At 35.6% G+C, this 19,297-nt stretch overlaps 1 protein-coding gene across 2 annotated transcripts; it reads left to right on the forward strand.

The window, feature by feature from the left end:
• Positions 1–270: 270 nt before the first annotated feature.
• LOC120627848 (putative mediator of RNA polymerase II transcription subunit 26) lies at positions 271–18,449 on the forward strand. Of its 2 annotated transcripts, none has more exons than XM_039895940.1 (9): positions 271–828; positions 8,782–8,920; positions 10,829–10,922; positions 11,686–12,442; positions 14,144–14,248; positions 15,942–16,007; positions 16,821–16,904; positions 17,463–17,539; positions 18,317–18,449. In XM_039895940.1, exons 1-9 carry the CDS (start codon positions 618–620, stop codon positions 18,338–18,340), a joined length of 1,557 nt encoding a protein of 518 aa, XP_039751874.1. In that variant the 5' UTR covers positions 271–617; the 3' UTR covers positions 18,341–18,449. The 2 variants fall into 2 exon arrangements, with proteins under 2 accessions (XP_039751874.1, XP_039751875.1); XM_039895941.1 differs by having other exon boundaries at positions 271–816.
• The last annotated feature ends 848 nt before the right edge of the window (positions 18,450–19,297 follow it).

Consider the following 19,297-nt stretch of genomic DNA (forward strand, 5'->3'; position numbering starts at 1 on the left):
TAGAATTTTATAATCTGTGGTGGATTTCGAAATAAAGCATTCGATCCTCAGAGTGAGATACCAGAAATTTACTGTAATCTAACTCTTTTTAGTATGCAGTTCGGTTAGGTCCTAAGGGTTCGGTCCTGTATCTGTGGTTCCGTCCAATGAGTAAGTATCATAGACAAAGACACAGAAGTTTTTATTGGAGATTTTCATTCTTTTGAGGTTTCGTGAGGGTTTCGTTGACCGATTTTGACACAACGAGGTATGGAGGTTTCACAGTTCTGACTTCTTTAATTTTTTATCCTTCATTTTGATACAATATTTGACACCGCCGTGATATTGTTGCACGGAGGTTGCACGTAACTTTTTTATCTGTGCATAATATATTCTACATTGGCTCTGATGCTGTAGTGGCCATTTTTCTGGAAAAAATGTGAAGTGGGGAAGGGAAAAAAGGCGAATACATGTCAAATATTTCAAGGCTGCGGTGTGATGATTCTAATTTTTGCAAACGTGATAGCGATCTCAACAAATAATTTCACAGTCCTACGCTACAGTGTTGTGTTTGGGGATACTTTTGCTGTTTCCGTGAGTGATCATAACAAAGGTTGATGCAAAATTGACTAAAAAAGATGGGTTATTATTGTACCGTCCCACAATGCACTTCGCTCGCCGGCAAGACTAAAAACGTAAAGTTCCACCGTTTCCCTCGCGATGTGCCTATGGCTGATAAGTGGAATAATATACTGAAACGCGGGAAACCGTACACAAAATACTCGAAAGTGTGCAGCCTTCACTTCACCCAAGCGGATTACAATGCCACAACAATGGGTAAGAATAAAGGTATTTGGGTTTTTCCATGTCTGGGTAGTATATTTTAGAATTTATCGCAAGTTTTCACTCTCGGATGAGTCATGGTTGACGTTACGCGATTTTTTGCGTCAGGGAAAACATCGCCGGAAATATACGAGAGACCGGATTTTGCATATAATCGTATAAAAAACTTCGACAGTGCCCTTTATATCTTGTACGTTTGACATTCAGAAGACCTATTTTTTATTTGTGTAATAATTATTCGTCAAATTATGCGTTTTTTGCGAAAAAATATGCTCGAATTTCATGATTGTTTTAGTTAACTTTTCCTGTATGTAGTGCTACTACAAAATATGTTGTAGAAGCAACAAAAATCTTTATTTTCCTCTAAAGTCGTAACACTCTAAAATGAATAACGTAAACAAAATGATATGTTTATAAACAGTAACTATGAATACCTGTCAGTGTGTTTAGGGCCCAGTCTCTAACTAAATAACATTTTAAATTATCTTGTTACCTAGCTAGCTGTATACTACCTTTTAACTGTAAGACTAGTATTGTGTATTGTGTTTATGAAAACAAAACAAAAAGTTAAAATTCCACTGTTCTACTTACTATATGCCAATAGAGAGTGACCCCACCCCTGTGACCATCTCTTACATAGCAACTCCCACTATCATTTAGTATGAATTCAGTTCAAAATTAAAAACAGGAACACTATTAATGTCAGTATTTTGCATACCATTAACTTGAATTCTGTTTCAGTCAATTCTTCCAAGTTGGTTGACTGTAAGGCTGCCATTGTTGTATACTATTATTTATGACACTACTTTGTCTTTTATTTTTGTCTCTTGATTTAGTTGGATAGGCACTGGAACTTCGAAATATTTTTATGTATCAAATGAGAGAAGACCCTGTAGAACACAAAATAATAAGTCATTCTATATTAAAAGTCCCAGTTTCAGATATTTTAAATACACAAGAAAGACAAGCAAATTGAATTTTCAAATTTAGATAGCATTTAGATACTACATTCCAATATTCTACTATTGGAATGTAGGTCTTATTTACCTTCCCCAATTTCAAATTTTTGCACTGGAGGTTTACAGCCCTATGTTATGTAACAAAGTAATATGCAGAACCTTCCTTGGCCCATCCTCACCGGCTCCTTCAAGGAAAGTTATTTCTTCGTCTTTGGCCACAAAAAATTTCCATCAAGTGTGGTCAAGAAAAACCAACAATTATTCAGACATGCAATCGTTGTAGCCTATATGTTTCTCATGAATTGTCACTTGAGCAAATAAGGGTTACCATGTTAGGAATTTATAATTTGTTTATCAGTCACAATTACTGTTTTATTTATTATAAGTTGTTGCCAGCATTCGTTGACAGTGTTCAGTGCCAGTGTTCAGTGTAACAGGTTTTTACAATATCTGGGAACCATTTGTTTTACTGGTTTTTTATCCTGGCATTAAAATATAGACAGAGTTACTATATAATAGCCTATATTATATAGTAGCTGTGTCCTTTCAAGTTACTATGCTAAAAATGAAGTTGATTGGCTGCTTAGTTAGGGAGTAAAGGAAGGATAAACAAATCAACAAAAACTCTTTTGCATTTATATAGATAGGATTGGTTGGTTTTTATTAAGTTTGTTCACCAAGTGACACCTAGATGTTTGTAAAGTTTATTTAAGGTTTCATTTTTATAGTTCTCTAGGTCATCTGGGCCACTGGATCAGTTGGCCCTTTTCATTTTGTCACCTTTGTCTCCCTTGGCTAGAATTTTTGCTGTGGAAATTTTGGAACCAAGATACTGCACTCCATTGCCAGAACCACAGCATTTCCTGATAAGGTTTCTTTGATGACATATTATGATATGACACTTTAAAAAGTGGATTTAGAATAGATATTCTAGAATATTTAGATTCAGTCACAAAAAAGGTTTTTTGATATAATTTGAAATTTCTTTTGCTCCAAATATCTAAAATAATGAGGAAGTTTTATTGAATATAAATTTAAAGCACATTTCTTTTGATAGGAGTTTTTTTATGAATAAACATCTCAGATTACAAAGGTTATAAGGTCTAGTTGGGGCAGTTTTATGTTGAACAAACTTTGTTTAGTCATACAGGATAAAACATCTGGTAACTGTTTGTTATAAAAATGACACACCATTTCTAAAACAACAGTTATGCATAAAACTACTATCTATGCATGTAATGTTGTAGTATGAACTTATGATAAAGTTCCACAAATAACTCAATAAAAATCAGTTTCTTTGCTTAACTGCTATATTTTTCTTTGCTTTTTCTCTATAAAAGTAACTATAAAAATCGGTATCTTCTTTTTCAGTTCTATTATTCTCAAGCTTTTTCTCTCAAAAAGTGACTTGTAATTTATTATCATCATTCTCAGCTTTTCAAGTCCCGATGCTGGGTTTTCAGTTTTGTGGGACAAAATAAAAAAGAGTTTGATCCCTGGCCCATACCTCTTAACTTTACTTGTGCAATTCAATATCACTTGCATTAAAGGTGAAGTAAGACATTGTGAAGAAACCTGCATGCCTGAGGGCATGCCTGGGGAACCCCCATAACATTCTTAAAGGCCTGTTGAATTCTTCCAATTTGCACTAGGGCCAGTGTGGTGAACCATTCTCATTCTGAGAGAAGACTTATGGCCCCTAGTGGGCAGAGAGTGGATTGATAATGATGATTTCAAAAAAGACAAGAAAAGAGGGATATATCCAGAATAATACCAAACAAAAAAAATCATACAATCTAATCAGAATCAGAATGCAATTATTCAACAATGCGATTTCGATATAAACATCAAGTTTGGATGTTACTCAATCTTGCATTACATAATTGATAATGTTTTATAATATTATCTTATCCATCCTTTCTTTTCTCTATGGATATTATGATTAATTCCAATCTTGCTCTCATATAAATTTTGATTTTCTGCGCATTTCAGAAATCCTTCAATAGCAAAAGCAAAAGGTAGCTTATGACCTTTTATAGTAATTAATGACTCGGCCAGTGTTATATCGCTTACATAGATTTTGTAACATGAAAGTATTATCAATACCATGTTGATGTATATTTTCATGTGAAGACATGAAAGGAAATATGAATCTGTTTTGCTAAGATGACATCATACACATCCTAAAGGATTAATATTACATAATGTTTAAATCCTACAATCATATTAACACTACATGTTGCTATAAAAGATAATATTTTCCCAAAAAAGTATTTTAAATATAACAAATGATATGTAACTATGTTTTCATTACAGCTAAACTTTTTTTTTTCATAAAAGCTTAGCCACTCTGACAGAGTACCGTGGTGTCCATTTGGACTGCAGACTAACCTGAAAAAATTCAAGTCAAATCCATAGAGATGTTGATAAAATGTAGAACCATGCTGTGGCTGCTAGGATGATTCAGCAAGTTGCAACAGATAATAAACTCCTATTCTCAAACCGATGTGGATGTATGGAATACAGCTCTTGGGAAGCGCCAGCAACTCAAATATTGCCATGATACAAAGATTTTTCTTTAATGTTCCTTGATTTATTTCAAATCTAGGAAAACCTAAACATGAGCACAGTAAAGCAAGGAATCAGATTGCTTCAAAATTATACCAGCGAGGCTTTCCTTACGCCCTAAGCAATTAGCAACTCTGCTTAAAAGCTAGAAGCATCCTAGGCGCCTAAAAAGGCATGTGTTCAGCCGTACAGGGTGTAGCACCCTCATAAAAAGGGGAGTGCTCTCGATGGAGGGCTCACTCATCACGCCTTTCATCCCATATATCCGTTTATAGTCCAAGGGATGATTGCAGATAAAAAATATAACAAAAAAAAAAAAATTGAAGTTAGTGTAAACAATACCACTAGGCTTTTCAAATAGCATCCGAAAGTCGACAATTATGAATCTGGAGTTATAAAGGAAATTATATACCTATCATATATACTTGTTCGAGAGCTCCAATTATTGTTTAAATTATAATTTCGGAAAGAAATTAAAAACAATCAGTCAATCTCAAACCAAACAGGTAAGCTCTATCTTGTTGTCTCTTACTAGTACTCTTGGAACTAGTAACGTATGAATTTATGATAAAAATGCTCTGCTCTGCCGTTCTTGGTGGCTGTTTGAGATAAAAACCGCGTTTCCGGACTGAATCACCATTTTATTCTTCGAGCAAAAAGAAACACGCATTCCTTTGACGCTTAAAACGACATTTTGCGTTTCAATACATTAATAATTAATTGCAAATGATCGGATGTTACTGTCGCAAAACTAATGACGTTTTTTTTTGCGCGTGACTAACAAAGTCATACATACTAGCTTTAATAATAAAAGTTGAATAACAACTTGAGTTTGACTATTGTTTTTTAATATACCACGATTTTCCCCGAGAAATTAAAACACTTGAAAATATTCTCTTAGACTGTTATAAAATTGAACGGGTCATTGAGATGGTACCCAATATATATTTTTTGTTTTTATGATAAAATAAACCTATTTATTTTAAGTTAAGTTCATAAAGTAAAGTAGTAAAGTTTGCCGCAAATATAAGTTTGTATCGTAATAAATCAATGTGAACTATTGATTTGCGGATTTTTCTCTTAATTTGTGTCAAATTTCAAGGTCAAGAAGGCTACTGAAAAGTACCCTCTAGGTTATAATCAGTGCAAACAACGGTAATCCTGAAAACGAAGCCATTTACGATTTTCAATTTGCTACTACTATTGTAATTGACGCTCAGGTCATAGGTGATAGCTGATACGGTTGTGACCTTGACATTTAAAAAGTATTTCTCCTGCCATATTATTTAAAGCTAATATGTTTGAGACATTAAATTTTAATAACGTTTCTCGTTAACCTGCCGTATTGTTAAATGTTACGGACAATGCTCCAGTGAGTAGCGAAGTTCGTGGTGATGGGTGGAGCACAGAGCTCGCAAGATCGATGAACGTTTGGGTCCCAAGGTACTAGATTAGTGAGACCCTGCACCGGAATAAGAGCCTACTAGAAGAACGTACGACATCTAACGAACCTGAAGGAGTCACTGAACGTAAGCAGAAGAAGACCGTGGAATGTGGAATCCGTAGGAGATTTTTGACCAGCAGTGGTAGATGTCCATTTATTGAGATGATGATGACGCCATAATATATAATTTTTTGTGTTGTCCGCAAATTCCCCAAGAGAAAATCAGTTTTCCAATGCGACTAGAATATTTCTGGCAGTCAAAAGCATCATATAATATTATGCTGTAGAGAAAAGGGTATTCAATATCAGCCTCCTCGTTTTCCTTGGTTTGCTAATGTTAGATTAAGAAGAAAATATATAGTATTAGATCTTAGGTTGCGTTTTGGACATTATCCATCTAATAAGTTCGCATTTTCAATGAAGAAAGCTAATTCTGCCAACTGCGATATTTGTGGTACGATAGATGTTGTCCAGCATGTACTGGTGGAATGTAGCAGATATAATTTGGAGCGACTAGATGTTATGAGGAAGTACAATGTCAACAGATTTGACGTAGGTGCTCTAACGAACCTTCTATCGCAACCGACCACAAGGGTCCATGTCTGTTGTTGAGATATTTTTGCGTAGGCAGCATTAACAGATTGTATCTGTTACATTTCTCTTATAGTAGGTATTATTGTAATAATTAAGTTTTTTGTTATTTACCTAGTTAATTAAGGGATGAAGGGGCTGGCATATCCTTGTTGGATAAAAGTCCCAAACAACTAAAGATTAAAATAAATATATATATATATTTATAATGCTCCCATCTCCAATGCCAGCTATCCACTATGTTATAGTAGATAAATGTGACTTGTACGGTTGCAATCTGTGTGAATTCATAATTTACTCTTTAAAGATAAAAGATTATTAAAATAGAACCATCTGTCCTACCTACCAAGTTAACAGGTGTCAAGGTTTCGCTAAAAATCATGTAAATACATAACTGAGGAAAAATATATTAATGCAAAATACATTTCGTTCCATTTCATATTGGGAAAACCGTTTTATAATTGTTTTTATAATATTCATTTATAAACTGATTCACACTTGATAAACAGGAAATAGATAAACTTTGGTTACTTGACGTAATATTGCGTGTAATTATTTATATTAGATGCATTATGTCCAAGAAATTGCAGTATTATAGAGGAATATTCAGTACATTTTAAGAAGTTAAGACTAGACGCCGTTGTATTGCTTCGGAGGGACAGGAGCTGATAACCAACTTAAAGAGTAACTGGCGAGTTACTCTTTAAGTTGGTTATACACGGCTAACATGGACAAGAGACAATTATCTCCCCGAGGAAAGGAAAATAATTATCCTCTCTTACAGTTTTATCAACTCCTAGAGCACTGGCGCCCAAGTTGTAATTATATCCAAATAAAGTATGTGTAATTATAACGAGGGTAAATTCCTATTCCATGTTACTGTGCTTTAGCAGGTGGACAGGTTAATTATATCCCCTGTCTAGGGATAATTTTGGTCTCCTGCCTGTGCTAGCCCTGCAGCAGCATGGCTAGCCAATGCAGGCGACTAAAATTTTATCTTCCGATTACATCCTTTCCTTTACATACTGACAAGGGATGAAATTTACCTAAATCTAATCTATGTAAATTATATAAATGTAATATGCATCCATGCGCCAATGGTCGCATGGATACAACTGTGGGAGAAGATAAAAGTTTATATACTGATTGACATCGAAGGTGGGAAGTACAGTTGTCAACCCTCATCTGTGAGGCTAGGAACTCTATTTAGGGTGAACTTCGGTCAAGTTTAGGGTTGGTTTGACTAGCTCACATATCTCTCATTTACCAATTCTTTTACACGCTCTTCCTCTTGATCATCTCTTCTTTAGTCTTCCTCTAATTCTTCGCCCATCCACATATCAAAATTTTCAACATTCGTCTGCAACATGATTTAAAATTAAAACATAAATGCAAGTTTTTTTTTTATTAATTGTATGTGCCTTTTCTGCGCCTTGTATGTACTTATTAGCATATATACGTACTTTTGAACGGTATTATAATGTTTGCGTAATATATAGGTATTTATAATTCTTGCAGAGGGTTTTTTGCATCCATGAAAAAAATTATTCTTTATTATTCTTCTCATAGGAGCGAAAGATTCGGAGTCCATTACGCTGCACTGAATGTACGGGTTAGCGGGCATCAATGGTTAACAAGATGTTGCCGTCCGGTTGTTTTGGTTTAGTAACGAACGCAGACGATTCTCTAGCTTTGTTTTCCCTGGCTGAAAAGTATACCGTGTATGTCACCGGGATGCAAGTCATTTCTACGCAAAATATTGTTACTATCGAGCATGCTGTTTTGTTGCTTTCCCGGGTAAAAAATCCATATCCGTATAGACGGCCATACGAAGCGGTGATACCCCGACTTCGACCTCACTTTCGAAACGGGAAGGAGTTCCGAATGCGAATTCCGGCACGCACATCTAGCTTTTACAAGTTATGTGTGCTTTAAGCAATCAAAATATCACTTGCTCCAACGGTGAAGGAAAACATCGCGAGGAAACCTGCATACCACGTCACATGTGTAAAGTCCACCAATCACTCATTGTGGGATGACAGACCCATGCCCTGTAGTGGGCCGGTAATCGGTTGATATGATGATAGACGGCCATACCGTCTCGACAAGGACGTCATTATCTGTAATGAATTTCTTCAAGATCTGTGCATTGGTTGAGCGGAACACAGGTAATAAACAGATAAATAAACAATCGGTCACACTTTCGCAATAAAATATTTGGATCGATTTTAGTGGTCATAATCGGCTCCGACAGCTGAGAATTAGTAATTTCGCACTGAGTGCTGTGCTGAGAATTCCTTGGAACGAAATCGGCAATATGTGATCCGAATTCAAGCATGTAAAATTACTAGACCGCGGAGACCATTATTCTATTTATTTATATCATGTTGTTTCCAGGACAGTGGAAGACCCTGTCAAAAGACGCGGTCCCATCACAGAATCTACCCAAATTGAACCCCGATGGCACAGTTATGGTTATCAGGAAGAGTCGCACTGTCAAATATAAGGAATGCAAAAAGGAGGACCAATCTATCAGGTATTTTTAGGCACCTGTGAAGCGTTCATACATAATATATGATACCAGTATTGTGAGGTGATGGTGATAACTACATTCGTTAACTTGAAAAGTTGAAACTATAAAGCTAGCAGTGTTACAAATGTACCCTAGTCTAAGAAGAGCCGGCAACAGACTAAGCCATGTTTTATGTTATCACCATCTCACTGTCAATTAAAATTTAGCTATTAAGTTAGAGCAATTCATACCTAAGCATTTTTTATGAAATGAATTAAAAAAACCAACATTAATTTTTTGGTGAATATTAGAATTTTTTAAATTTCGAGATATTTGATATGGTGTATAAAATATCAAATATGTCTTAGTGCTAAAAACATGTGCAGGATTGTGCAACCGGATTGCGTATCCAGCAAGCGTAGTTTGGAACGCCTACATTTGGGGGTCAACCCCCCCCCCCCCCCCCCCCCTTATAAAAGCGTTTTTGAAATGAGAGACAAAAATCTGCATTCAGTTAGTATGAATAATGCTGTAAAATATTTTAAACTTTCTATCATCATCAACCCATTACCGGCCCACAGGGCACGGGCTGTAGCGTGCACTGGGTTTCTTACCAGGATATGAAACAGGAAGGAAAATAGCACTGAATGCAAAAATCCTCCTCCTAAGAGTTATATATCAATTATAGGGTGGGCAGTGCATGCATGAAGTGCACGCCACTGGGCACGGGTCTCCCCTCACAATGAGAAGGATTTAGGCCTTAGACCACCTTTGGCCTTTGACCAACTGCAGATTGGTAAATAGGTACACGGCTTTCAGAACGTTATAAAGTACACTCAGGCATGCAGGAAACCTGCATGCCTGAGTGTACTTTACTCACGATGTTTTCCTTGACCATTTTAAAGCAAGTGATATTTTCATTGCTTACATAAATACGAACATAACTCCGAAAAGTTAGAGGTGCGGCTATCATACTCAGTTCCCCCCAAAGGGAGTCCGTAGCCCTAACAAAGCATCGCAAAGTCGGTATAAGAAAATTTTATTTATCAGATAATAAACGCTATCGAAGTCTCTGACAAACGCTGGTCGTTATTGATAAGTAGACAACAAAAAAAATCGTTACCCTTTCCCAATATTTATCCACGTCTTGTTTATTATTGTAACCCATATTCGACTGAGTACTAGTTTTTACACGAAGCGATTGTTATTTGACCTCCGGTACCGATAAGAATCATACTACGGGGTATTGTAGCATCGCGTTTTTGTAGTAAATGTGGTTCTAGACACTTAATACAGTGTAAATGCAGTGTGTCTCCGGCACTGTCTGTGATGGTACTAACTGTTGTCGTTTTATTTTATAGTAGTAATTGCTATCAATATTAATAGAGATATTTAACTTAAAATCAAAATATAATTTATCATAAGCTTTGCTTTACAGTTAAAATTCGATCGCGTAACATTTACAAATTAAAAAACAGTATTACAGAATTTGAGGCAGTAAAACTAGCTTTATTAGGTCCATTTTCATTTGTCGTTACAATATTTCGATACTCAAAAACGACTCTACGATTGCGAGCGTCCAAGCATACTGATCTATCGTTTTGAGTAGAAAATTATGAAAATTGTATTTATTTTTACCAATGTTCGGCCTAGAGAGTTGGGTGTAGAAGTGTGGAACAATTTGAGCGTTAAAGCTAGATTGTTAAGTAACATTTTATACTGACGTTTCAGTGTCACGGTACTGGAAAACAACTTTGGGATTACTTACAAGTCTTATATTAGGGATATTGACTATGTGTCGTGTTTTGAGTATGAGATTGGATTCTGATAAAAGTTTTCGTACGGAGTGTAATAACAGTATCATAATGGAGGACGGTGCTCAGATTGTTAACATCCCAAGTTTTTTTAAATTATTCTTCTCGTTTTTTTCAGCTGCAAATCAGAAAAGTGGTCAATGAGCCAGTCATCCTTGCCTTTACCTTTAACACCAACAGAGGTTTTACCGTCGGAGCAACAAGAAAATAACGTATGTTCTATATTATCCCATTTCTGATGGGGTCAGATTTTTGTGATTGAAAAGCTGTTGTCTAATAATATCATAAAGAGGAAAGATTTGATTTTTTTACATATCGCATAAAAAAGCAAATCTTAACTTTGAAACTACTAAATCGAATTTATCTTTCTTTCACCATTAGAAAGCTGCTTTATCCAGTGTCTTTATCTTTATCCATCTAGGCGGTTTTTTTGCAACAATAACATTTAGCTATTTAGCCTGAAATAATGGTAATTTTAAGGCGAGCCAGAAGAGAAAACACTAGAGCCGCCTAAAAGCGACTTTTGTTTTTCAATATTTTGTTTATTTATATGTATTTGGCAACTTAGAGTTAAAGATTTAACGACAACTAGGTCACTCACCTCGTCAAACCACACAGGGTTTATGTATATTTTTGTATATTTTTATGTGTTGTATATATTTTTTTCTTTAATTACTCTACCAGTAGTCAGCACACAACATAGCAAGTTTATGATTACAACTTGTACATAAATGACATACTAAATCCTTACCCCACGCAACATTCTCACTGATAAAGTTATTTTAGACTAAAGTTCTTTAAGGTTGCCCTTACATATTTGATGTTATTAGTCTTTTTAATCTTATCAAACAAATTAACTGGAAGCTTATTGAAGCTAGTAATATGCATTATTATATAGAACGCAGATGTGCTATTATAAATACCCATACTTAATTTGAATGCAGTCTTTAAATTTAATTTAATTATTTCTTGCAGCTATCCTACCGGCTTCACACATTGAGCTCCATCGCAAGCGTCATAGCGCCGCAGAACACACCAAACAGTACACCGCACAATCAAATTCAGACCATACAAAAATCAGCCAGTACACAGCACAACAGTACTCAACAAATCAGTACACAACACAACAGCTCACCGCACAACAGTACACAACACAACCAGGTGCAGACTATACAGAAACCAAGGAAACAAGACGCGATCATGCAAACTGACCCAATTCAGTCGGAAGAGGACGACCAACAAAACAGCTATAGCGAATCATCGGAAAAGTCATACAACGAATCCTACGCCACACAACAATACAGCGAGGCGAAAGCATACGAGATGCCAAAAGACTTTTCCAAAACCACAGAGGACTACATACCACAGACAAACGAAGAGTACAATAAAGAAGCGGAAAAGTACGCGTTAGAGAGGAAATCGCATAACGGATACGAGAAAATGGAATACCCAAAGCAGGTCGTCGAGAATGGATACCAAAAACCGTCCGAAGTCTACACATTCAACGACGCTAAGGATTACCAAAATAGGCCAGAGCCTTACAGCTATCCAACTTCCTATCAAGACAGCGTAGAGATATTGAGGAATCAACAGCACAATTTGCAGATTTTACAGGAGCAACACAGGATTACGGAGAACCAGAATTTCTTCAACGAAAACCATATAAAGCAGGAAATTGATTTCGGTAATGAGGAGGAAAAGTTTCTCTATGAACGGAGTAAAGAACAGATTGGTGAGTAGCTATTTTTAATATAATAAAGCTGGGTCGCAGCGGTGGACAGCGGCCTAAACCCTTTGGGAGGGTTTAGGCCGTTGTCCAGCAAGCTGGCCCAGTGCGGATTGATGGATTCAACACGCCTCTGAGAAAATTACGGAGAACTTTAAAGTATCAGGTTTCCTCACGATGTTTTCCTTTACTTCGCTTAAAGTGTGTCGTGTGGTGGCACATCGGAATACAGTTGTCACCACCACCTCCTTTACCCGCGGTGTCGTACGTGGCGACTAAGGGAATATAACGGAGAAAGGGCAGCAGCGTCCTCTGTGCTTCTACTACCATCTACTCCTAAATAATAAAGCTGAAGACTCTTTCTTTGTTGGAACGCCCTTTATCATCATCATATCAAGCCATTGAAGGCACATTGAGGAGGTTTTAAGCCGTAGTCCACCAAGCAGGCTCAGTGCTGATTGATGGACTCCACTCGCCTTTGAGAACATTATGGAGAACTTTTAGGTTTCCTCACGATGTGTTCCTTCACTGTTAAAGCAAATGACATTTTAATTGCTTAAAACGCACGCACGCACGCACCTCTAACTTTTCTAACAAAAGTTAGAAGTGCGTGCGTGCGTGCGTTCGATCTCGGGACCCCAAAAGTGAAGCCGAAGCCACTAGGCTATCACCGCTTTGTTTAAAATGAGATTTATGGTGTGACGTGTGGGGACGGCAAATCGGAAGACAGTTGTCCTCTTCCCGCAGGTGTTTTTAGAGGAGACTAAGATAATATGGTACTAACATCAACTGCGATCACCACTCTGTCTGTCCAGCGTGGGTTAGAAGTTATCGATGAAAATTAATGGTGGGATATGTCTGTCATATTGCTTCTTATTGACGTCACAAGTTTAGTTGCAATTACAACTAAGACGAATGTAATGACAACTTATTATTCAACTTAAAAAATATAAGTTTCCAAGTTGAGTCGGCGACTGACAAATAAAAATATATCAAATTATTTTTGTGCAAAAATGAGTTTAAATCTGACAAGGAAAAACATATAAGAATAAATCATTTTTGTAAGCACACTTATGTAGATTAATAAAATAAAATAATATTAAGTGGTGATTTTTATGCTGAAATATGTAAAGAATCATTTTTGAGGTTTATTTTATCATGCTGTTTAAAATTTTTTTTACTGTATGTTTATAATCTACAACCCTATACAAACTTGTACCTAAAAGTATGTACCTATATTGCTATTGTTTGTTTGTTTGAAAATGTCTTTATTTTGTTAATAAAATGTAGCAAATGTTAGACGATAGATATAATAATTCTTATTGCTAACGTAAACTAATATTTTTTGTTGTTCAGGCTAACATGCCTTTGTAAACATATACAATGAGAAAATAAAAATACAATAACTAAAACTTAACTTTATCACCTACGCAAAGATAAACGTAACACTTTTTATTTTTACCTTTATTATGCCTATAAATTTGCTGTGTCCTGTGGCATTATTCACACTGGTTCAAATAAATAATACTATACTTATATCTTGCTATTGGTTGAATTTTTTATCCTTATAAGAAAAAAAAAGATGAGATGCGTGCTGGGATTCGAACTCGGCGCCCCGAAAGTGAAGTCGAAGTCCTACCCACTGGGCTATCACAGCTTAAATGACGCCTGCTTCTTATCCAATATTTTAATTTGTTATATTTTCAGACGCAGGATCAATATATGACAGTCAAAGAAGGGCGTTGGAGCAGCAAAGATTAATGGATCAGATCCAGCACCAAGTTAAACAGGAGGAGCCGGAATCACACAGCAGTTAGTATTGCTTATACAGCTCCTAAAAACCGATGGACGTTGGGGTCCCACGGTGCTGGAATATCGAATCCGGCCGGTAACCGCAGCGTAGGTCGGCCTCCAACGAGTTGGATAGACGGCATCCAGCGAGTCGCTGAGAGCGGCTGGAAACAAGCGTGGATTTTGGAACTCCCTGCAAAAGACCTATGTCCAGCAGCGGACGTCAATCAAGTCAATTTTAAATTATTCTTTTAGAAATAAAGGTCATTATCGGAAATACGACTGAAATTACAGTGGGTTACTGTAACTTTGATATTATGAAAGTGGTGATATCCTAGTGTTAGGGTCCTCGATACGCACCTCTTTTCTCGGAGTTGTGTTTTAGAATAGCACTTGCTTTAACGGTGAATGAATCGTGAAACCTGAATATCTGAGCGTTGTCTCTATAATGTGCCCAAAGGCTTGGGAAGCACTTGACAGCATAGTACGTATTGTCAGGAGTCAGATTCAGCTCAGAGTTATATACTGATGGATCGAGTATTTGTTGATTATTCGGTATTCATCATACTCGGGCAGTTTTTTTTATTACTCGCACTCTGCGGAAATAACTCTGTTTAAATGCCGAATTATTCAACTAATGATAAGTCAGATTCAGATAGGATAGTACTTGATAGTATACAGAGCTCCCAGTTACCCTGTGTTCTTAAAGTAGGTATTCAATAAAAAAACATTCTCAGCTGGCATAATAGGGTTTGTTTTAAAGGGAACTTTTTGGAAAAATCGATCCTGTGGACGATCAAGATCTGTATATGAGACCTACTAAACTTGCATAAAAGACTTTTACGACCTGTATTCAATACGTACTTAACTTGCATAAAAGACACTTGCAACCTTCATACGAGACTTACTAAAATTCATAAACGACACTTCCTCCTTGTATACGAGACGTACTAAACTTGCATAAAAGACATTTACGACCTGTATTCAATACGTACTTACATAAAAGACACTTTCAACCTTCATACGAGACTTACTAAACTCCATAAACGACACTACCTCCTTGTATACGAGACGTACTAAACTTGCGTAAAAGACATTTACGACCTGTATTCAATACGTACTAAACTTGCATAATAGACACTTGCCACCTGTATAATATAAGACCTACTTGACTTGCATAAACGATATTTACGACCTGTATTCAATACGTATTAAACTTGCATAAAAGACACTTGCGACATTTATACGAGACGTACTAAACTTGTATAAACGACACTTGCTTCCTGTATACGAGACGTACTAAACCTGCATAAAAGACATTTAAGATTTGTATTCAATAGGTACTAAACTTGTATAAACGACACTTGCTTCCTGTATACGAGACGTACTAAACCTGCATAAAAGACATTTAAGATTTGTATTCAATAGGTACTAAACTTGCATAAAATACACTTGCTTCCTGTATATACGAGACGTACTAAACCTGCATAAAAGACATTTACGACCTGTATTCAATAGGTACTAAACTTGCATCCTGTATACGAGACCTACTAAACTTTCATAAAAGATACTTGCCACCTGTATATGAGACCTACTAAACTTGCATAAAAGACACTTGCAACCTTTATACAAGACGTACTAAACTTGTATTAACGACACTTGCTTCCTGTAAACTAAACATGACAGCGCTCAAAAAACATATTTTTTTTCGCAGGTCGTGACGTTATGCAGCCGCAGGGCAGTCCTTATTATTCAGCAAACGTACCTAGTAATGTTACAGGTAAGAAAGTTTTTTTGGTTATATTACATTTTCATGCATTTTTATTGAATCCAGTTGTAACTATTGTTGAACTGTTGAGGTATGCCTAGGAATTTCCTTAGATAAGGCGTTACTTATTTGGACATTGCATGGTTCCTCGTTAGTGAAAACGGGTGCAAATCTAGGTTTTAAATCTCACAGGCATCCTCTATTATCCTGGTATAAAATGTATAGTATGGCTGCTATCCGGTATGCAAAAAATCACCAAGATAACTTAAGCGTTAAGTTAAGATATAATAAAATACCTATGCATGGCACATGCATGGGTAATAAAGCGTCATTTAGATGCTTTGATATAGATAGCAGAAAAAGAAACCCTACCGAATCCTATAGTTTTACCGGAAAAAATGTACATAGTGGCCATCTCCAGGATACAATCTTATTTCTATGCAAAGTTCCACCTAGATAATTTTGTGAATCCCGGGTAACCTTTACAAACAGCTTTTCCGGGATAACTACTGTCTATGTCCAGGATTCAAGCTACATGTGTGCTAAATTTCACCAAGATCGGTTCAACGGTTGAGCCGAACATTGAGAACAAACGAAGAGACACTTTCGCATTTATAATATTAGTATGGACTAGACGATACGGCGATTGAACGAGAAAATTTTTCAGCTGTTCCTTTGAGTTTTACTTAATTTTCTTTGTTTTAGACGACCTACGTCCTATATATTTGAACACACCGTCGAATTACGTCTCGCGGCCCGAGCGATTGTCGTCTCAGCTTGAACACAAAGCTTTAGTTTTTAAACTGTATCTTATTCTTCCGACAGGTGGTTACTACGAGCAGCTGTCAAGACCGGGTCCGGAATTATTGATCGCAAAGCAAAACGCCTTAGCTGCGCACACGCAACTATGTAAATATACCATATCTTTAAACTACTTTGTTGGTACCTTGGTAGGGCTACTGTTTATTTGTCTTATGTCACTACTGAATAAGAGTATATATTTTAATGTATTTTTAGGCATGATTAAAAAAAAATAGCATTCTGCACTTTTCTGTATGAACTATAAGTGTGGAAAATTTACTCTTACTACTCCATCTGCGGAATTTTCTTAAAAAAGGGTACAAAGTTTTTGCTTCACTTATTAATATATAGATGAAAACTCGATACCTAATAATTATTAGCACGGTCTGGGAATCGATTAGAATCTCGTGATCAGAGTGCGTGAGATTTTGTACCTAAGTTTACTTATTCGATCGAGTTAAAGTTTACTATGATTTGTATGAAATCAAAAGAGCGCCATCCAGTAATACTAGTAGTTCCTTGTAACTAGAAGGCTCACTTTCGATTCCGTATTTGAACATGACAACCCTTAGACCAACAAGGCAGTTTAACAGAGATGAAGTCATCGACTCCTGCGCAGTCAATTTTAACGTTTAAACAACTTTATTAGCTTTTATATTGTTTCAGGGCAAAATATGAAACGGCCTTTTTACTATAGCGAGGGAGCGCATTACAACGCACCTCAGTTGTTGCAGAGATATGAGGTAACATAGAATCAGAATAGTTAATTTGTTTTCCAACTTCTTGTATAATGTAACAAAGTGTGTAAACTTTATTAAAAATTAAATAGAAAAGGTCAACGGAGGTCAAAGATTTACCAACGAGGCTTTTAATGAACGCTTTAATTTAGTTATTAACATAATGTAATTTTAAAAACCATCCAATAATTAGATTAGGCGATCAGCAGGTTTTATTATAACCCATTTGTTTAATTATTCATGCACAAAACCGGCCATCAAATATGTGTTAAAAGCCTTAACATTTTAACCCAACTGAATTAGGTATATGTTTCTATAATATGAAACTAATGATGGGATAATTTGAAAAATGAAATTTGATCTTCGCATCCCACTTCTGAAATCGGACAGTCCGATAAGTTATGTCTAATTCTAACAAGTTATTAGTCTAAGTATAAATAAATATTAACAAAATTTATTTAAATCGGATGAACAACATGTAATCATAGTCAAAAATAACATTCTTTACACTATTTCTATGATTATTTGATATTTGTTGTGCAAATGGTCAATTTTATCGTCTATCGACAAACTCCGACCCAAGGCGGGAAGGTATACCCTGATTTCTAAACTTAACATTTATATCTGTATAGTTCTAATTTTTGTCATATGTTACTAATTAATCAATTCATCAGCTAAGTATATGTGTATCATGCATGTAGGTGTACAGACAAAATATCAAAAACATCTTATATGCAACGTAGGACCTCTTAATTATTAAAATGTTTTTGTTTTTATTTTCAGGACTTATCCAGAATCCTACAGTGATGACAGACATTCCAAAGTTATTAAATACAAATATTTTATTTTATATAAAAAAAGAACTACTAAAATCTTAATTCTCTAAGCGACGATAATCTCTTGGTGATTTATTTCTTTCTTTTTTTTTTTGTTTCATAATTATAAAATTGTAAATAATACTTATCTGTACTTTATATTGTAATATATTGAGTATGTTAGATATTGCGGCAATTTTAACTTTGACAAATACAGATTATAATTTTATATTAAGTGATTAGTTTAAAAAGTGTCAAAATTTGGAAAATGAGATAAGTAACTAACAACATATGAGTATGACGGGAAAATATTCTTTCCATTCTTGCTACATACCATCACTGCTAGTTAAACGCTCACCAAAAACATAACCTTAAGCAACGAATCAGTACTTAAACATTTATAATAACACATAAATAGTATTTTGATGAGATATTAACAAGATTTGTGCGAACAATCGAGTCGTTTTCAAGTATGGAAATACTTGAACTTTTTGGCTTTTGGCAGAATATCTGTAAAACAAAAATCAGAAGTATAGAATTTGCGACTCTAAAACGAGTGGTATTAGGTCCATTTTACTATGACGATAAAGAGATTTAATTTGTGAAAACGACTCTTCGATTGCGAACGAGTGAATCTTGTGCTAGAGCTTCTGTTGATGTGTTCAAGTAGCAGTGAAAGTATGAAGCAAAAATACCGACAGTAATCGGAAACATATTTTCAACATATTTTCTTGAAAAACGACGCAAATTGCACGACTAGAATTAGTTATTTTGTCGGCGAAACAACTGATTATGCGCTCAAGAAAACGTATCGATGAATGCATAACATATATAATAATATAACTTATTGCCCAAATGACCTTGATCGGACCTCCCCCTCCTTTACCAGGGTGCTTACCATCGTCGCTTATAGCAGTATTATTTTAATATTGTTAACGCTTTGGTTTCT

The sequence above is a fragment of the Pararge aegeria genome, chromosome 12, assembly GCF_905163445.1.
Source record: "Pararge aegeria chromosome 12, ilParAegt1.1, whole genome shotgun sequence".
NCBI classification, from domain to species: domain Eukaryota; kingdom Metazoa; phylum Arthropoda; class Insecta; order Lepidoptera; family Nymphalidae; genus Pararge; species Pararge aegeria.